The sequence below is a fragment of the Geotrypetes seraphini genome, chromosome 2 (assembly GCF_902459505.1).
Source record: "Geotrypetes seraphini chromosome 2, aGeoSer1.1, whole genome shotgun sequence".
In the NCBI taxonomy this organism is placed as follows: Eukaryota; Metazoa; Chordata; class Amphibia; order Gymnophiona; family Dermophiidae; genus Geotrypetes; species Geotrypetes seraphini.
The window spans coordinates 421,985,123-422,006,410 of record NC_047085.1 but is presented as its reverse complement, the minus strand read 5'-3'; the positions used below and the strand labels follow the sequence as shown (position 1 = coordinate 422,006,410).

The following is a 21,288-nucleotide window of genomic DNA, read 5'->3' as shown; positions in this document are numbered from 1 at the left end:
TCGGAGCAGTTGTGGGACGGATCACAGCTCCACCACCGCTAAAGATAAGTAAAAGGGATTTATTTTAATATACGGTGGTATGAGATAGTGATCAGCTGTGATGGTCTCATTAACAACCTGCTCCGTGTTTATGACTAGAGGTTGGTTGTTGGGTCTGAGCTTTTCACATACACATGTTTATGGAAATTCATAAGTACTAAAAAAGTGAAGGTGATTGTGATTTCGTGATATATATTTTTGATCACCTGTTTTTATTCAATTTATTGTTTCATTTATTTTGAGTTCCATAAAAATAAAGACATCAACCTTTCCAATTGATTTAAAAGAATTTACATTCTTTTAAATGGGTCAAATCAGGTCTTAAATGTTTAGGGATTTATTTTGACAGAGACTTACCTTCCACTTCACAGTTGATTATGGAAAAAACCTTATTTAAAATCAGAGTCTTTATCTTCATGGTCTCCTATTAATCTCTCATGGTGGGGAAGGTTAGAAACTCTAAAAATGATGGTGATTCCCAAAATTATCTACTGTATTTTTTGCTCCATAAGACGCAAGTGATCATAAGATGCATCTACCTCTAGAGGAGGAAAAATCAAGAAAAAGTAATAAGGTAAAGTAATGGTGAAGTAATAAGGAAATAATAATGGAAACGAATGGAAAATATATGGATGCACTTTTTTTCCACCCAAAAGTGGGTGGAAATCTTGGTGCGGCTTATGAAGCGAAGGTACAAATTTTGTTACCCTCCCCGCATTGTAAAACCCGCCTGCCGTCGCACCTCCTTTTTAAACCCACCCGCCCGCCTGCCTGCCGTCACTGTTGCTTCTGTTTTACCTGATGGTCCAGTGTCCAGCCAGCTCCTCATTACCCCAGCGGTGAAACAAATTGGCAGCACGGCCGTCAGGAGCAAGCTTTACGCTCTCCTGCTCGGCTCCGCATTGCTTTCTGAATGGCTGCTGTAAGTTCTCACGAGAACCTATGGCAGCCATTCAGAAAGCAGCATGGGGCCGAGCAGGAGAACATAAAGCTTGCTCCTGACGGCCGTGCTGCCGATTTGTTTTGCCGCTGGCCGGGAAATGAGCCCGGAAGAGTGAAGGCTGCCTTGGCAGGCAGGGAGGGAACGAAGCTGGCTGGGACTTTTTCAAAAATTTAAAAAGGTACGGGGGGCTTGCCTGGGGCTGGCTGGTTGGCCTGGAGCTGGCTGGCTAGCTTGCCTGGGGCTGGCTGGTTGGCCTGGCACTGGCTGGCTGGTTGGCTTGCCTGGGGCTGGCTGGCTTGGGGCTGCCTACCATTATATGTGCCCACCACTAGATGTGCCCTGTACCCTGTCCCAGCCTACCACTAGACCACCAGAGGAGGGACAGGGTACTGGGCACACCATTTGGTTCAGAATTTTTTTTTTCTTGATTTTTCCTCCTCTAGAGGTAGATGCATCTTATGATCACTTGCGTCTTATGGAGCAAAAAATATAGTAGATAATTTTGGGAATCACCATCATTTTTAGAGTTTCTAACCTTCCCCACCATGAGAGATTAATAGGAGACCATGAAGATAAAGACTCTGATTTTAAATAAGGTTTTTTCCATAATCAACTGTGAAGTGGAAGGTAAGTCTCTGTCAAAATAAATCCCTAAACATTTAAGACCTGATTTGACCCATTTAAAAGAATGTAAATAAACAGTGAAAGGTATACAGTACACTCATCATTAAGGGACATAAGCTCTATCTTATCCCAGTTGGCTCTGTATCCAGAAAGAGAGGAAAAAAGAGTTGAACCAGGGATAAAAGAGAAGATTCTGGTTCATACAAATATAAGATATCGTCAGCGTAAGCTGAAATTTTAAACTCCAAACCAGAAATAGTAACACCTTTAATAGAAGGATATTGTCTAATTGCTGCCAATAAAGGCTCTATTGCTAAATTGAATAAAAGGGGATTTTCACATGTTAATCTAATCCATTGCAGTATGACTTCTGGTGTAAGAAAAATCAGCAGGAAAACAATGCACTAATGCGGAATTCTAAATTTTTTACCAGTGTAAGAAAAACTGCACTAGATTTTGTGATGCATTGATGGTGGCAATGAGGGATGTCTTCCCAGACAATTGGTTTATGGGGTCCAGTGTACTACTTTGAGCAACTTCCTACAATGGGCACACAAGCTAGGAGTATTGTGAAGAATATGGCACCTGGATTGGAGGATGAAGAGATTGGGCAGTCCAGTCAGCTCTTAATTTTAAATCTTTTCTTATTAAGATAATAACTCCAAAAGGTTACAACATATAGTACTCTGTAAAGTTTGAATTAACACACATCATATGGTGAGTGTTACAACAAATGCTCAGATTTAAACCATATCCATTATCCCTACCCATCTTTTTTTTTTTTTTTAATTCCCATTCTACCAAAAATGTTTTAAATGCAGCTCTTCCCATTAGTACATGAACTAATCCATATTCACATGTGGACAGAAGGAAGATATTTTACTTGTGATGCAGAAAATGGCTGCAAGTTACCATAGTGGCAAGTGCTAGAATCTTTTTTCCCTTACATAACCTGATATTTTTTTTTAATACTGCTATAATTTACATGCCATCAGCTGTTATTAGTTTGCAGCATAATGAGTAAAGGGCTTTTTGGGGTCATGTGTTTAGAATGTGGTGCACTGAAACTTAGCACACCATGCTAACACAATATTATCCCAGGACAAACAGGCAGCATATTCTCAACAGTGGGTGATGTCACCAACGGAGCCCCGCAGCGAACAGCCTCGCAATCAGACTTGCTTGAAGATCTTTGTAAGAGCTTACGAGTGCTGCACTGCGCAGGCGCGAATGCCTTTCCGCCCGAGTGAGGGCGCGCGTCTCCTGTGAGGTACCTCAGTTCAAAGTTTTCTGTGGAGCCGAGAAGTCCTCTTCACTTCAGCTCTGCAGCCTTTGTTGCCTTCTCTCACCGCGGCTTTCTTATTTTTATTAGTCGCTGTGCTCACATTTTCTAATTGTCTCTTTTTTGTTAAAAAAAAAAAAAAAAAACTTTTATTTTTTGATTTTCTTCTGGCCAGCGGCCTTTTGGCCTAGGACTGGCCGCTTACCTCGTTCGTTATGTTGGCCTTTATTTTTTCTATGTCCCGGCCTCTTACTGGGTTCAAAAAGTGTAGCCAGTGTGGCAAGGCCATTTCAATAACCGATCCTCATAGTCGGTGTATTGATTGCCTGGGTCCTGAACATTGCCCTGACGCCTGTTCACGCTGTGCTACCCTTCAACCTCGAGCCCTTCGCAGACAATGTGCCAAGCTTCTTCAACTATTTGGCACTATGGAACAATCTGCTGAGAGGGTCTCGACCTAGGCTTCGGGGACGGCCTCGACTTCCAAGACCTTGACCTTGACGCCCGCATCTGCCTCCACCAAGACCTCGACCTCAATACCTCCGGTCTCGAAGGCCTCGCCGGCAGTTCCTCAGAAGTCTTCCTCAGTAGGTAAGCCTCTTGTCTCTCCTTCAGGTACTATTCCTAAGAAGCCTCCAGAGTCCCAGGCATCCCAGGCCGTATCTGCGGTCCTACCAGCCTCTTCCAGACCTCCAGCCAAGTGTGCCTCCAAGCATAGGGAATACTCATCCTTGAGGTCGCCCTCATTGGAGCACACTGCTGCACCTTCGAGACCTGATCCCTTTGCCTCGGTGCCTATGTTCGAGGACATGTTGAAGCCATTCTGACCACTCAGATTTCCTTCCGGCCTCGACACTTCTTCCTACGAGCCAGCCTGAGCGGCAGTCTGAGACCCCTGTGGAAGTACCTCAAGGGACGTTTCTCATCCAGTGACTCTTCGCCTACTCCTCGGACGCAGTCTCCTCAACCTCGATCGAGGCATAACTCGAGGCATTCGAGGCATCTCACTTCCAAGCTCAGTCAGGAGACTTTTCTACAGCAGAAACCCTCTCCTCATCCGGATACTGAGTCTTCTATGCTTCGTTTATTAAAGGCTACCGAGACTTCTACTAAATCTAAACATAAGTCTCGCAAGGCTATTACACCAGCTGCTTCTCCTCGCAGTCCATCGAGGTCGAAGACTCCTCCATTGAGACCGCCTCTGAGGGAGCCTTCTCCTCCTGCCTCGACCCACTCTATTCCTCGAACCCCGGCAATTCACCATCGAGGTATTTGAAGTGCAAGCACTCTCTAACTCCTCCTGTTGTGGCTAGTGGAGCTTCTTCAATCACTGTGCGCCTGGATTCTGAGCCTCCTTCTCAGTATTCCAGAGAGGCTTCTCCTTCTTATTCGGTGGTTCCTAAGTCTCGCACTCCTTCTCCTGAAAGTGCCTCGACCTCGAAGTCTGCCTCTTTTGCCAGATTTGTCTTTGACATGGGGAAAGCTCTTCAGCTGGATCTCCACTCTGATTCCAAGTACACTCCTGAATACTTGGCCGACATGGAGTTACCTCATCCACCCAAGGATACCTTGAGGCTTCCTATGACTCCAGTATTAAAGCAAACTTTCTTCAGGAATATAGAAACTCCTTATTCCATTACAGCCATTCCATCCGAGCTGGAATCTAGGTATCGTACAGTACCTTGCAAAGGCTTTGAGATATCTCAATTGTCTCACCAGTCCTTGGTTGTGGAATCTTCTTTAAAGAACGCTCACTTTGCGGTCTACACTGCGGTCCCTTCAGGCAGGGAGGGCTGTACCATGGACAAGTTTGGCCATAGGCTTTATCAGAATTTCATGATGGCTAACAGAATTCTCAATTACAACTACATTTTCACTGCTTATTTTAACTATTTCCTCAAATTGATGCCTAAGTTCTACCCGGCTCTTGAGGAACACAGTCTTCCGGAATTTAAACAGATCATCAGAACTCTGTCTCAACTTTGACTCTTCATGCTGCAAGCCACATACGATGCCTTTGAGCTTTTTTCTATAGTTTCTGCCTTTGCAGTAGCCATGTGCCGTCTCGCCTGGCTCCGCATTGTTGATATGGATCCCAATTTGCAGGACCGTCTAGCGAACTTGCCTTGCCAGGGGAAATGAAATCTTTGATGATTCTATTGAAGCTGCAACAAATCATCTCTCTGAACATGAGCACTCTTTTCCTTCCTTGATTCGGCCGAAGCCTAAGACTCCTCCTGCTCGCCCATACAAGCAACCATCATGTCGTTATCCTCAAAAAACAACACCAGCTTTCTCCAGGCCTCTGCCTATAAGGCCTCCACAGCAACAATGACAGCAGAAAGCTCAGACTCCTGCTACGGCTATACCTGCTCAGTCTTTTTGACATTCCCAGTCTGAGCATGCCAACCTCCCTTCATCAGACTTCTCTTCTGCCCATAGGAGGTCGTCTTCACCATTTTTATCACCAGTGGGAGATGATCACCTTAGATCTCTGGGTTCTCACCATCCTTCGGGAGGGATACTCACTTCACTTTCTTCAGGTGCCTCCAGATCGCCCTCCAAGAGAGTGTCCTTCCAATTTGTCGCAACTTCCCCTTCTTCTTTAGGAAGCTCAGGCTCTTCTTCGCCTTCAAGCTGTTGAGGAGGTTCCTCTGAACCAACGGGACATGGGATTTTATTCCCGTTATTTTCTAGTTCCAAAGAAGACGGGGGACTTGAGACCAATTCTGGACCTCAGAGCACTCAACAAATTTCTAGTCAAAGAGAAGTTTCGAATGCTTTCTTTACCAACTTTATATTCCCTGATGACTCAGGGAGATTGGCTGTACTCTCTGGATCTCAAAGAGGCTTATACTCATATCCCGATTCCTCCAGCCTCTCGCAAATATCTACGATTCAGTTCATTGGGGCCACTCTGGACACTATCCAACTCAGAGCGTTTCTACCTCCACCACATTGGGATACCCTCATTCGCCTTTGCCATCAAGTGTCTCATCTCACATCAATTTCAGCAAAAAAAATTATGGTTCTTCTCGGTCACATGGCTTCTACAGTTCATGTGACAGCTTTTGCCAGACTTCACCTTCGCATACCTCAGTGGACCCTGGCATCTCAGTGGCAACAAGCTACCAATCCACTTTCTCAACAAATTACAGTAACTTCTTTGTTGAAGCAGTCTCTCCACTGGTGGATGCTCTCTTCCAATCTTTCCAGAGGTTTGCTGTTCCACACTCTCCCTCATCAGAAGGTTCTCACAACAGACTCGTCAACATACGCATTGGGAGCCCATCTAGACGGTCTCCGTACTCAAGGTCATTGGTCTCCTGCGGACTGTCTTTGTCACATCAATCTGTTGGAACTCAGAGCGATTTTCAATGCTCTCCAAGCTTTTCAACACCTTCTTCATGACAAGGTAGTCCTTATCCGGATGGACAACCAAGTCGCCATGTACTATGTCAACAAACAAGGAGGTACGGGATCTCACTCACTTTGACAAGAAGTTCTGAAACTGTGGGATTGGGTAATCCATCACAACATCTTTCTCAGAGCTGTCTACATTCAAGGTCAGCACAACTGTCTGGCGGACAAATTTAGGAGTCTTCTGCAACCACACGAATGGACAATCAATTCCTCGCCTCTACATCAGGTGTTTGCTCGATGGGGGACTCCTCAAATAGACCTCTTTGCTCTCCCCTCAACAACAAGCTGCCTCATTTCTGCTTCCGAATATACTCTCCCCAGTGTCTCGAAGCAGATGCTTTCCTCCTGGATTGGACGGGTCAGTTTCTCTATGCCTTCCCTCCATTCCCTCTGATTCTAAAGACTCTTGTCAAACTCAAGACAGAACATGCCACCATGATTCTGATAGCTCCTCGGTGGTCCAGACAACCGTGGTACTCTCTTCTACTTCAACTCAGTACCAGAGAGCCTCTGCTTCTACCAGTTTTTTCTTCTCTGCTTACTCAGAGTCAAGGGTCCTTGCTACATCCCAACCTGCAGTCTCTACACTTAACAGCTTGGTACCTTTCATAGAAACATAGAAGATGACGGCAGAAAAGGGCTACAGCCCGTCAAGTCTGCCCACTCTGCTTACCCACCCCCTGTCTATGCCCTAATGACCCAATTTCCTTATCTTGACCCTCGTAGGGATCCCACATGGGTATCCCATTTATTCTTAAAGTCTGGCACGCTGTCTGCCTCGATCACCTGCACTGGTAGCTTGTTCCAATGATCAACCACTCTCTCTGTGAAGAAATACTTTCTGGTGTCGCCATGAAATTTTCCGCCCCTGAGTTTGAGCGGGTGCCCTCTTGTGGCCGAGGGTCCCTTGAGAAAGAAAATATCATCTTCCACTTCGACACATCCCGTGAAGTACTTAAATGTTTCGATCGTGTCTCCCCTCTTCCTACGTTCCTCAAGAGTGTAGAGCTGCAATTTGTTCAGTCTCTCTTCGTACGAGAGACCCTTGAGCCCCGAGATCATCCTGGTGGCCATCCGTTGAACCGATTCAATTCTGCGCACATCTTTACTGTAATGTGGCCTCCAGAATTGCACACAGTACTCCAGATGAGGTCTCACCATGGCCCTGTACAACGGCATTATGACTTCAGGCTTTCGGCTGACGAAACTTCTATTGATACAACCCAATATCTGCCTTGCCTTAGATGAAGCCTTCTCCACTTGATTGGCAGTTTTCATGTCTGCACTGATGATTACTCCTAAATCTCGTTCTGCTGAAGTCCTAGTTAAAGTTTCTCCGTTCAAGAAGTACGTCCTGCATGGATTTCCGCTTCCGAGGTGCATGACCTTACATTTCTTAGCATTGAAGCCTAGCTGCCAGGTTGAGGACCAACTTTCCAATGTAAGCAGGTCCTGCGCCATATAATTCTGTAAACTGCATTCACTTACTATATTACATAGTTTGGCGTCATCGGCGAATAGTGTTATTTTACCTTGAAGCCCTTGAGTCAGATCCCCTATGAATATGTTGAAAAGGAGTGGACCCAGGACCAAGCCCTGCGGCACTCCACTGGTCACCTCCGATGTTTTAGAGAGGGTACCATTAACCACCACCCTCTGAAGTCTGCCACTCAGCCAATCATTGACCCATGCAGTTAGTGTCTCTCCTAACCCCATCGATTCCATCTTGCTTAGCAGCCTGCGATGTGGGACACTGTCAAAAGCTTTCCTGAAGTCCAGGTACACGACGTCCAAAGACTCTCCCAAGTCCAACTTTCTTGTTACCCAGTCAAAGAAGCTGATGAGATTGGATTGGCAGGACCTACCCTTGGTGAATCCATGCTGACTGGGATCCCGAAGATTCCCTTCATTCAAGATCGTGTCCAATTTGCTTTTAATTAGTGTTTCCATGAGTTTGCACACTATTGATGTGAGACTCACTGGTCTATAATTCGCAGCCTCTGCCCTGCAACCCTTTTTATGCAGAGGAACGACATTAGCTAATTTCCAGTCCAGGGGAACTTTCCCCTTACTTAGGGAGAGATTGAATAGCTCAGCCAACGGTTTTGCCAGGACATCGCTCAATTCTCTGAGCATTCTTGGGTGCAAATTCTCTGCAGTTCTCTCAGTCTGCACAGGGTATTTTGGTAGCTTCCAGAAAGTCATGTTATGGCCAGAAATGGACTAATTTTCTGCTTGGTGTTCCACTCGCCATATGGAGCCAATGTCTACCTCCTTGGCTTCTGTTCTGGATTATTTACTTCATTTATCACAATCTGGACTCCAGTCTACATCTATCCGAGTCCATCTCAGTGCGATTGCTGCTTTTCATCAGCCTCTTGATGGGAAACCTCTGTCTGCACACCCTGTGGTTTCCCGCTTTATGAAAGAACTTTTTAATGTTCATCCACCACTCAAACCACTCCAATGGTCTGGGATCTCAATGTTGTCTTGGCTCAATTGATAAAGCCTCCATTTGAACCAATTAATAAGGTTCATCTCAAGTACCTTACTTGGAAAGTAGTTTTCCTGATTGCCCTCACGTCTGCTTGAAGAGTCAGTGAGTTACAAGCTTTGGTTGAGGATCTACCTTTCACAGTTTTCCACCATGACAAGGTGGTCCTCCTTACTCATCCAAAATTCTTGTCTAAAGTTGTTTCAGAATTTCACATCAATCAATCTATTGTCCTTCCAGTATTTTTTCCAAAGCCTCATTCTCACCCTGGAGAAGTGACGCTCCATACTTTGGACTGTAAGCGTGCCTTAACTTTCTACTTGCAACGCACTCAACCTCACAGAACACCCCAACTTTTCATCTCCTTCAATCCAAATAAGTTGAAGCATCCTGTTTCAAAGCGAACCATATCCAACTGGATGGTTGCTTGCATCTCTTTCTGCTATGCTCAGGCTGGTCTCCCTCTGCAGGGTCGAGTCACGAGCCACAGAGTTCAAGCAATGGCGGCGTCTGTAGCTTTCCTCAGATCAACTCCTATTGAGGAAATCTGCAAGGCTGCCACTTGGTCCTCGGTTCATACATTCACCTCTCATTACTGTCTGGATACTTTCTCCAGAAGGGATGGCCATTTTGGCCAATCTGTTTTACAAAATCTTTTCTCATAACTTGCCAACTCTCCCATCCCTCTATGCTTAGCTTGGAGGTCACCCACTATTGAGAATATGCTGCCTGCTTGTCCTGGGATAAAGTACAGTTACTTACCGTAACAGTTGTTATCCAGGGACAGCAGGCAGATATTCTCACAACCCACCTTCCTCCCCTGGTTGGCTTCTTAGCTAGCTATCTGAACTGAGGTACCTCACAGGAGACGCGCGCCTTCACTCGCGCATGCGCAGTGCAGCACTCGTAAGCTCTTACAAAGATCTTCAAGCAAGTCTGCTTGCAAGGCTGTCCGCTATGGGGCTCCGTCGGTGATGTCACCCACTGTTGAGAATATCTGCCTGCTGTCCCTGGATAACAACTGTTATGGTAAGTAACTGTGCTTTACTGCACCAAGATCTGACTGCTCTCTTTAGTCAATCTGAATTAGATTTTCCATGACATTATCTTTGTGTACTGTAGTCACACAATAAGGAAACTTAATATTATTAATATATCACATAACAAAAAACACTGAAAATAAAAATATTCTCAAAATTAAACTGAAAAAAACCCCAAAACATACAATCAGAAGCTCTTATTCACATACTTGTAAGAAGCATCTATTAAGGTCTGCAGCATGTCATCCTCTCTCACCAAAGACCTTCTGCGTGCCTGGATCACATTATAGAAGATCTTTTTGATCTCTTTATGGGCTCTGTCCCTGCGCCTGTAATCCAAAACATATCATCACATGCAGTACTCCAGCAAAATGTCACACCAATAGGAAGAGGCATGAAAAAGATGCAATACAAATCAACCAGTAGCCATAGATGTATGAGAAGATTAGGTTCTTACCTCGATAATCTTTCTAGAAGAAAGGCATACGAGTCTTGAACCAGTGGGTTATTCTCCTCTATTTGCAAATTGTGTAGAAGGCATCATCTATATTTTTGTCTCTCTCAGCTCCACCTCCTGCATCACTGGGCATTCCTCGGTTTATACTAAAGCAGTTGACACATCACTATAAGAGGAGAAATTTTTAAAAGGCAGAATATGGAGAAACCATCGACGAAGTCAATTGTGCTCTGTAACAATTAAAATACAAACAATCAATACCAATAGGAACATAACTTAAATCAAGATGAAAACAAGCCACCTACTCGAGTGCACCTAGCACTTACATTTATGTAGCTCTCAAAGTTTCCCACTTACCTTTTTGCAATAGAGAGTAACTCATCACTCTTCTGGCCTGTCTGGCAGGAGAAAACCAACCAGCTAGAAATACATACCTGTCAGACAGTAAGCAGGCAAAATGAAATCTTACAAGACGGGCCTTCAAGACTCACATTATCAAGGTAAGAACCTAATCTTACCTTCTAGTGCAAAAGGCATACAAGACTTGAACCAGTGGTACATACCAAAGCAGTCCTGAGTCTAGAGCAGGACAGATGGGCCTGCTGCCAGCACTGAAAACCCAAAATGTGTGTCCATTTGTGCCACCACATCCACCCTGTAAAAGTATGGAGGGTAGACCATGTAGTTGCCCTACAAATCTCTTCAGGCGGAACTTCCCAGGACGCTGCCTATGAGGAAGTCGTACTCTTCGTAGAGTGTGCTCTCAAAGAAATTGATGGTCATTTACAACCCCTGATATACGCTGAAGAAATAGCTATATGAATCCATCTTGAAATGGGAGTCTTAGAAGCCAGTCTTCTCAGATGGCTAGGACTCGTTAGAACAAAGAGATGATCTGAAATATGAAAATCTTTCATCACTTCAAGATAACTGAGAAGGAATTTCCTGACATCCAGCAATGCCAAGCTTTGGCTTTTCTCTTCGAACTCGTGGTATGGAACGTGGGTAGCTGGACTTCCTGATTTATGTGGAAGACCAAAACCACTTTTGTCAGAAAGGAAGAAACCATGCACAGCAAGACCCCAGCCTCCATTATCTGAGGAAAGGCTCTCTGCACAACAGAGCCTTCAGCTCCAAGACCCTTGTCACCGATGGATTAGCTACTAAGAAAACCGTCTTAATGGTAAGATCCATCAGCAAGATTTATACGGGTCCTTATTGAGGGCATGCAAAACAATGTTAAGAACCAAAGACAGCTTGGGAAAACAGCTGTCGCACAGGAAGCTGCAGTCACAAAGTACACTCGCTCAGTATTCACTGTGACAAGGAATTAACAGACCCGCAAATAACTTTTTCAAATGTTATTCGCTGTTTTCTATTAAAAACCACTGTGAATATAATGAAACCACGAATAACATTGTGGGAGACCTGGCCTGTTCCTGAAGGAGAGGCAAAACATGGTGAAGAAAGTGCTGGGAATCAGCAATTTTCTCTGTAAATGCGTGGAATCAGTGATTTCTCTATGCAAACTGATGTAATTTGGGGAAGGAGCCAGCAAGCTAAAAACCGTGAATAATCGAAACCGCGATTGCTAAAACCGTAAATACAGAGGAAGAAGTGTACCCTTCAAAAATCTTGATTATATCAGAATGGAAGGACAAAGAAACTTTCTCTACTCAAGCCCTAAAAGCATGACACGCCTGCTAACTGCACTTTGAGGGAACAGCCAGACCTTTCTCAATGCCATCCTGAAGAAATGATAGGACCACTGGCACCTGAGCCCTAAAGGGCTCCACATTCCACTTATCACACCAGCGCTAAATCATTTTTCAAGTACTGGCATAGGTCACAGCAGATACTGGTTTCTTAGATCTTAAGAGGGTAGCTATGATCACCTCTGAGTGACCCTGCTGTGCTAGGACTGCACGCTCAATAGCCATGCTGTAAGTCCAAAGTGTTCCGGTTCTTCCATGGTAACTGGATCCTGCGAAAAAAGGAGTTGGATGAAGGGGCAGTTTGAGACACTCATCCCTCTGCAGCTGAACCAGACCCGCATATCACTGCCGACATGGCCAATCTGGAGCCACCAGAATTACTAACCCCAGGGGGTCACTAATCTTCAAATGACCTAGCCCAGGGATAGGCAATTCCGGTCCTCGAGAGCTACAGGCAGCTCAGGTTTTCAGGATATTCACAATAAATATGCATGAGATAGATTTGCATCTCAAGGAGGCAGTGCATGCAAATCCATCTCATACATATTCATTGTGGATATCCTGAAAACCTAAGCTGCTTGTGGCTCTCGAGGACTGGAATTGCCTACCCATGACCTAGCCTATCAAGGGCCATGAGGGGGGGGGGGGGTTACATTAGACCTGTCTCCAGTCAAAGCTTTACTAGAGTGTCTCTGCTATCACTTTTGGACTCAAATCTTTGGCTGAAGAAATGAGGGACTTTTTGGAGGGGCAGCTGAGGCCATTAGATTGAACTTTGGAGGTCTCCATCGATGTACAATGCTGCCAAAGGCTTTCTGGGACAAAAAACATTCCCTTAGAATCAAAAATATGCCCTATGTGGAACAGCAGGATTACGCTGCAAGGATTACCCACCACACCAACACACACACACTCTCATACACAACTCACTCAAAAAAAGAATGAAAAGTGGAGAAAAAAACTTCAGTTGAGCTTCATTTGGTAAAAAAAAAACTCCACTTAATAGAAAGAGAAATAATGAAATCATTAAACGGTGGAAAAATAAAGGCACTGTTAACAGTCTTAAGAGAAAACCACCATTATACAAAAAGCATGCCAAAATAGATGTATAAATGTTTGTGTAGGAAAAAACTGCACACATCCACAAAGTCTCAAACAGTTTCAGCACAAACTTGTGAGCAGAAAAACTAAATTTGAAACTTAGCTGCAAATCAGTGTCCAGGCTGTCTTCAAAATTGGAAATGTCTCCCAAGAATATGAAATCTTAAAATTTCCTGTGGTCCAGAAATATAGAAATATGTAAGGAAACCTCTGTTAAATCCAGAGAGGCTAGACACTCATCTCCAGAGTCACTACAGCTATGACCAAACAGTCTAGATACAGAGTCAGGGCACTTTCAGTGCTGTATTGATATTTCAGATCCAGGATTAGTTTCCAATCATCAGAGTCCTTCTGGGGCACAATATAGTAACCTTGCTACCAGGGTAACAATCCCCATGCCATTGAAAGTATTATTGCAGGCTGGCCAGGTAGGTGCCCTTGAAAAGGGTTGCCCTCCCAGCTACAGACTTCTACCAAGAGAGTCAGTCAGTGTCTTCTCCCAGGCACTGGGGACTTCTGGCGCACCGAAAAGTCTCCAAATCCAGATTTAAAAAAATAATAATAAAGTAAGATCAAAGCAGATCAGAAAGACATCTTCCAACTCATGTGTAGTAAGAAAAAAAAGAGGAGATTGTCTCCTGCATCACTTTGCAGTGCTCTAAGCTGAGAAAAAAACCCTAAATGCTATTTTTTTAAAAATTGCTTATGAAGAATCTCAACATGCAAAAGCTGTGCATGTTGAGATTCTTCATAAACAAGTGTCTCAGCTATTTTTGAAACATTTCATGCGCCTTAGGAGCTTAGCATAGGCAACCTATAAGTACCGAATGCTCTCTTTTTAAAGTGTCATCTTTTGAAACACCTCCAAAAAAAAACCTTTTATTCAAACTTTTGTTATTATAATTATTGAGCCTCAGCCCCACCACTCCACCGCCTCAATATATCTCATAGAAACATAGAAAGATGACGGCAGAAAAGGGCTATAGCCCATCAAGTCTGCCCACTCTACTGTCCCACCCCATTAAGTCAGAGTGCTGCTTGACCCATGTAGAGATCCCACGTGGATGTCCCATTTATTCTTAAAGTCGAGCACGCTAGTGGCCTTGATCACTTGCACCAGTAGTTTGTTCCAGTGATCCACCACCCTTTCTGTAAAGAAATACTTCCTGGTGTCACCACCAAATCTCCCTCCTCTGAGTTTGAGCGGGTGCCCCCTTGTGACTGAAGGTTCCTTAGGAAAGAATATGTTGTTTTCCACCTCGACACGACCTGTGACGTACTTAAATGTCTCAATCATGTCACCCCTCTCCCTGCGCTCCTCTAGAGAGTAGAGCTGCAACTTTCCCAGTCTTTCCTCGTATGAGAGACCCTTGAGTCCGGAGACCATCCTAGTGGCCATTCGCTGGACTGACTCAGCTCGAAGTACATCTTTACTGTAATGTGGCCTCCAGAATTGCACACAGTGCTCCAGATGAGGTCTCACCATGGTTCTGTACAGTGGCATTATGACTTCAGGTTTACGGCTGACGAAGCTTCTATTGATACATCCCATCATCCGCCTTGCCTTGGATGAGGCCTTCTCTACTTGTTTGGCAGCCTTCATATCTGCACTGATGATTACTCCCAAGTCCCGTTCTTCTGAGGTCGTAACTAGTGTTTCTCCATTCAAGGTGTATGTTCTGCATGGATTTCTGCTGCCGAGATGCATCACCTTACACTTCTTTGCGTTGAAGCCCAGCTGCCATGTTGAAGACCAGTTTTCCAACTTGATCAGATCCTGTGCCATACCATCCGTGAGATCGCTTTCACCTACTATATTACACAGTTTGGCGTCATCGGCAAACAGCGCTACTTTACCCTGAAGCCCTCGGGTCAAGTCCCTTATGAATATGTTAAAAAGGGATGGTCCCAGGACTGAGCCCTGCGGCACTCCGCTAGTCACCTCCGATGTCTTAGAGAGGGTGCCATTGACCACCACCCTCTGAAGTCTTCCACTCAGCCAATCATTGACCCATGCCATTAGTTTCTCACCTAACCCCATCGATTTCATCTTGTTTAATAGTCTACGGTGTGGGACACTGTCAAACGCTTTACTGAAATCCAAGTACACTATGTCCAGAGACTCTCCCGAGTCTAGCTTTCCTGTCACCCAGTCAAAGAAGCTGATAAGATTGGATTGGCATGACCTGCCCCTAGTGAATCCATGTTGACAGGGATCCCTCAGATTCCCCTCATCCAATATCGTGTCTAATTTCCCTTTAAGTAGAGTCTCCATGAGTTTACACACTATTGATGTGAGACTTACTGGTCTGTAATTCACAGCCTCCGCTCTGCAACCCTTTTTGTGCAGAGGAACAACATTGGCAGTTTTCCAGTCCAGGGGGACTCTCCCCGTACTTAGGGAGAGATTGAAGAGCATGGCTAAAGGTTCCGCCAAAACATCGCATAGCTCTCTGAGCACTCTTGGGTGCAGATTGTCCGGTCCCATGGCTTTGTTCACCTTGAGCCTTGACAGTTCTTTGTAAACATCAGCTGGTGTGAACTCAAACTTCTGAAATGGGTCATCCATGCTTTGCTTTGCATCCAGCCGTGAGCTTTATGTGGTCTTATCACCGGCTCAACTATACTTTCAATTTCTCAATACTTTTACTTATCTGTTTATTTTTTCTGGTTTTTTTTTTTTTTAATTTAATTTTATAGATATACATTCATACAATATGTATATGAGAAAGAGAGATTAAACACATTAATTAAAAAGAAAAAGGAAAAAGAAGAAAACTAAACAACTTCCAATACAATATAAATCATCTCTCAACAAAAAGTCCACATTATTGGAAAAGCAATTCACATTAGTAGGGCCTTATATTATACAGAAATTTATAATACGAAAATGCAATGTTACTTCTTCAAATAAATGAAAACTAGACCTTATTCCACTGTGGGAGCACTGGACAGCATTACCCCTTTAGACTCAAGAAAAAATCGTAATTGGGGGGGATCAAAAAAAATATATGAATGTTGATCCAACAAGATCAAACATTTGCAGGGATATCTGAGTTGAAACTTAGCCCCCAAAGTTAATACAAATTGTCTCATTTCCAGGAACTGTTTCCTTCGGGATTGAGTTAATTTAGATACATCCGGAAACATGGAAATCTTTGAGTCCATAAAGGTCACCTCTTTAAGCCTAAAAAACAGCCTAAGAAGTGCCTCTTTATCTTGCTGAAAAACAAATGTCACCAGAAGTGTAGAATATGAGATGACTTCATCCTCTGAGGTTTCCAAAATTTTTGTAACATCCATAGGGCTTAAATTAGCTGAAGCCTCAGTTTTAGAAGCCTTCTTTGAAACTGGAAGGTAATAAACTTTGTGTAATGGAGGAAAACCATTCTCAGGATATTTAAATATCTCTTTCAGAAATTTGTAGAATAAATCTTTAGGCGTCATTGCTAAAGTTTTAGGAAAGTTAAGTAATCTTAAATTCAACATTTTAGAATAATTTTCCAAATTTTCTACTTTCCTTACTAATAGCAATTTGTCCTTCATTAAAATAGTCTGTGTTAATTGAATGCCTTGGACCCGTTGATCCAGGCAATCCATCTTTTCCCCCTGAGTTTTTATTTCCTCCTGCATAGAGTTAATCTTTATATTATGTGCATTTACCAAAGGAAGAGTTCCTGCACATAATTTGTATAGTGAGTCTAAAGCAGTCCAGATAGATTCCAGAGTGAATTCAGTTGGTCTTACCAGTGGGGGGACCGATGGAATTTGTCCCCCAACCTCTGATGCCAACTCTGCCTTCTCCAACGCTGAAGTCTCTGCCTGAGCAACCAGGGATACCGGTAAGCCCTCCAGCTCTCTCAGGGTGGATCCTTCCTGTCCCTGCAGAGCCGCCGTAGTTCCCTGGTCTCGCGGCTGTTGGGGAGGCTCGGGTCCTGCAGGGCTAAGTGAGATATCACTCCCGATAGCCGAGACCTCCCTCTGCCTCGGCTGAGCCGGTTCGCACCAGGGGGAAAAAGAGAAGAAGCTCGAAATCGTCTCCTGTCTTCTCGGGGTAAGTTCAGCCTGCCGGGCTGTGGCAGCCGCTCTTCCCCTTCTTTTCGGCATATCGAGCCGACTCACGGGGGACGTGCGATCGGCGAGAAAAATAGTAAACGCAGGAGAACCGATAATGAGCGTCCTCACTGCATCGCAGCCATCTTGCTTATAGCTATTTTTTCTGGTTTTAAAGTGCTTTGTGCTTTATGTTGCGCTAACAGGAGGACCCTTGAAAAAGCTGAAAGCGAAATATGTTGGGTCTATTCCTTCCATAATGCGCCTGAATTTGAATAGAAAGATCTTTGAGAAAATTATTTTCAGATAAGTCTATGCTTTAAAGGAATTTGTTATCAAGATTACAACTATTTATATATTTATTTATTTATTTGAGGAATAGAAAATAATATACAACATAAAGCACAAAGCACTTTAAAACCAGAAAAATAAACAGATAAGTAAAAGTATTGAGAAATTGAAAGTATAGTTGAGCCGGTGATGATAAAACCACATAAAGCTTACCGCAATGAGATATATTGAGGCGGTGCAGTGGTGGGGCTGAGGCTCAATAATTATAATAACAAAAGTGTGAATAAAAGGTTTTTTTGGAGGTGTTTCAAAAGACGAGATTAAATTATTACCTCTAAAAGAAAAAAAGATAAGAATAATACATCATTCTACAATAAAGAAACTGAGCTCTTTTAAAATGTGACACATGTTTTATCTGGGAGGACAATATTTGAATGCTGAAATATGTTGGGTATCCATCCATGTGTACCATCTCCTCCCTCTTTCTTCTCCCCTACTCCCATCTATCCATAAGAAGCATTTCTTCTTATTTCTTCCCTTCTTATCTCTTCTCTGTCACCATCTCCTCCCTCTGTCTTCCCTTTCCCTCCATCCCTGTGCACCATCTCATCCCTCTCCCAGTGTCAAACAGGCCATTATTAAACGAGAAAAATGCCTATCTTTTTGGTTCAAAATTTTGCCCTAGTTTAGATGTTTTTGAGCTCAGTGTATCTTTCTTTAAGGGCCATTTTTATTTTCAAACAAACATCCAAGGGAAAAACTAACAAGAACAAATCATTGCGATATCTGGAGACCAGCAGCCTTACTAGACTGGATTTTTGGACATTTTTTGCAAATCGTCCAACATCGAATTTGGACATCGCATTGACAATGCCCCATCCCAGTAGTAAGAAATCTTTCTTCTCAAAATGGCAAGCTTTTCAAAAAGGTTTTTGTGTTCAAAGTCTCATTCTTAACAAAAACTCAGATTCAAGCCTCTGCAAAATCTTACTACACAGTGGTCAGTGCTGGTTTATATAGCTTTTATACAGTTAAAACATCTCATCCCTCTCCCCTTTCCCTCCATCCCTATGCACCATCTCATCCCTCTCCCATGGTCAGACATCTATCTTCCCCCTTCCCCCCTACGGTCTGGCATCTTTTCCTTCTCCTTTCCCATGGTCTGGCATCTCTCTCGCCTTCCTTCCCTCTTCCTGAGGTCTAACATCTCTCTCCTCTCCTTTCTGTGGTCTGGCATCTCTCTCTCTCTCCTCCTTCCCTTTCATTCTATGGTCTGGCATCTCTCCCTTCTTTGGGTCATCTCTCCTCTCTCCCAGTGTAACATTTCTACCTCCCTCCTCTCCATCACTATCATGTCCAACAATTCTCCCTCTTTCTTCCTTTCCTCATATACATCATCTCTCTTTCCCTCTCACATCACACACCTATGTCCAACAATTCTCCATTCCTTTTCCCTCACACACTGGCAGCATTTCTTTCTCTCCATTCCCACAACGCCACCTGTGCGGCGTCTCTCTTTTCCTCCTTTCCTAACCCCCTCCCCCCAGCCTGTGCATTTGTCCTTCCTCCTGCTCATTGCTGCTCAGTGGCAGAAGAAACCAGATCCCAAAGCAGCCGCCACCGACTGGTTTAGCAGCGGGGCAGGAGCATGGAAAGCTTGCTCCTGCCCGCTGCACCTCTGGACCACCAGGGATCAAAGTGTCAATTTTTGGGGAGGCCACGACCCCTGTGGCCACCCCCGTTCCAATGAATTTACCTAGATATAATACATGTAAACTGTATCGATTGTACCACAGAAAGGTAGTATATCAAATTCCATTATCCTAAATTGGTGAAATAAGAAGTAAATACTTTCTCTTTGTTTTAACTGTATCAAAGCTATATAAAAACCAGCACTGACTACTGTGTAGTAAGCTTTTGCAGAGGCTTGACTCTATGAGTTTTTGTTAAGAATGAGACTTTGAACACAACAACCTTTTTGAAAAGCTTGACGTTTTGAGAAGAAAGATTTTACTACTGGGATGGAGCATTGTCAACACGATGTCCAAATTCGATGTTGGACGATTTGCAAAAAAATGTCCAAAAATCCAGTGTCAAAAATGGCCGTTTTAAATGAGAAAAATACCTATCTTTCTGGTTCAAAATTCTGCCCTAGTTTAGATGTTTTTGAGCCCAGTGCATCTTTCTTTAAAGGCCATTTTTATTGTCAAACAAAAGAAACATACAAGGGAAAAACTAACAAGAACAAGTCATTGCGATGTCTGGAAACCAGCAACCTTACTAGACTGGATTTTTGGACATTTTTTGCAAATCGTCCGACAAATTTGGACATCATATTGAAAATGCCCCATCCCAGTAGTAAGAAATCTTTCTTCTCAAAACGTCAATGTGTTGACTATATGTAGATTCATTAGATATTTTGTGGCTTTTGGATCACTCACACCTTGCACCACAAGTGTAAAGGGAGATTTTGGGCTGGGTCAGTGATGTAATGAGGGTGGAATAACTCAAGTTTGCAATTCTATTGCTTTAATATTGAATGTTGAAAGTTAAGGTGCATATCAATCCTGTATTTGCCCATTTCTATAATGTTTTTGCTCTAAGAGGAAAGCCCATTATATCTACAGACGTTGTAGAACTTGGTATGTATATTCACTTTCACCTCTCAAAATCGATCAGGGTCAACTACTCCTCCATCCCTATTTGCGTTTGTCTTCTGCAGTCTCGCTCCCAATGCTTCAGCCGTGAACACGGAACAGAAGTATTTGTTAAGCAATTCAGCCTTTTCTTTATCAGCTTCTACATATTCCTCCCCTTCACATTTGTACTTCTTCCTACCACTGATATATCTAAAAAATGTCTCATCTCCCCATTTTACACCACCTCCTTTCAGTTTTGCCCACTGCATTTCCACTCCTTCCAGATGTTCCCATCCAGACAATCCTTTGATGTAATCCCCCATCTGAACAAAGTTTAAAGTATAGAAACATTACTTTTGAATGAGTCCTCTATATACCCATCTTAATATTAAACTGTAACCTGCAGTGATCACTGGATGCCAGATGATCACCTACTGTAACAACAAAAACACTTTCCTCGTTTGTAAGCACTAAGTCCAGTGTGACCCCATCCCACGTGGGTTCCATTACCAACTGCTGGAACAGTTCTCCTTGTAGAGAATCCAGGATCTCACTACTTCTAGAAGACTCCGCAATATGGATACCCCAATCAACATCTGGCATGTTAAAATCACCTATTAGTAAAACTTTCCTTTTTTAGATATATTCTGATTGTCTACTATTAAATCTCTGTCCATTTCTTCCGTCTGTGAAGGAGGTCTGTATATCAAACCAATGTAAATATATTTACCATTCCCTCTTTCCAAATTGATCCACAGTACCTCTTACTTGCCCTGCAGATCCTGCAATTGTGTGGCTTTAATATGATATTTAACATATAATGGTACTCCCCCTCCTTTTCTTCCTACCCTATCTTTCCTGAACAGATTATAGCCTGGTATAACTGCATCCCAGTCACGGTTCTCCGTGAACCACATCTCTGATCACCACTACATCCAACTCATCTTCTTCCATCACAGCTTCCAGATCCAGAATCTTGTTTCCCATACTTCGCGAATTAGTATATACTGCTTTCCAGACACTGCCCACTTTTCCCATCTGTGTAGAAGTATTCAGTGATTTATTTACCCGAGGGCATATAATCACCTGGGGGCTTTGATCACCCAGTCCCATCACTTTTAGTTTGATTCCAAGAGAAAAATACACAAAATAGCATCTACAGCTCAGAAGAGGAACCAAGAGCTCCG

General features: G+C 43.5%; 1 protein-coding gene across 4 annotated transcripts in view; it reads right to left on the bottom strand.

Annotated features, from left to right (window-relative positions):
- The window catches only part of LOC117354169 (lanosterol 14-alpha demethylase), a 69,157-nt gene that overhangs the window by 26,196 nt on the left and 21,673 nt on the right, over positions 1 to 21,288 (bottom strand). For all 4 annotated transcript variants that reach the window (XM_033931160.1, XM_033931162.1, XM_033931163.1 and 1 more), the window contains exon 6: positions 10,055 to 10,174. In XM_033931160.1, coding sequence (XP_033787051.1) covers positions 10,055 to 10,174 — 120 coding nt within the window. The remainder of the gene's footprint in view (positions 1 to 10,054; positions 10,175 to 21,288) is intronic.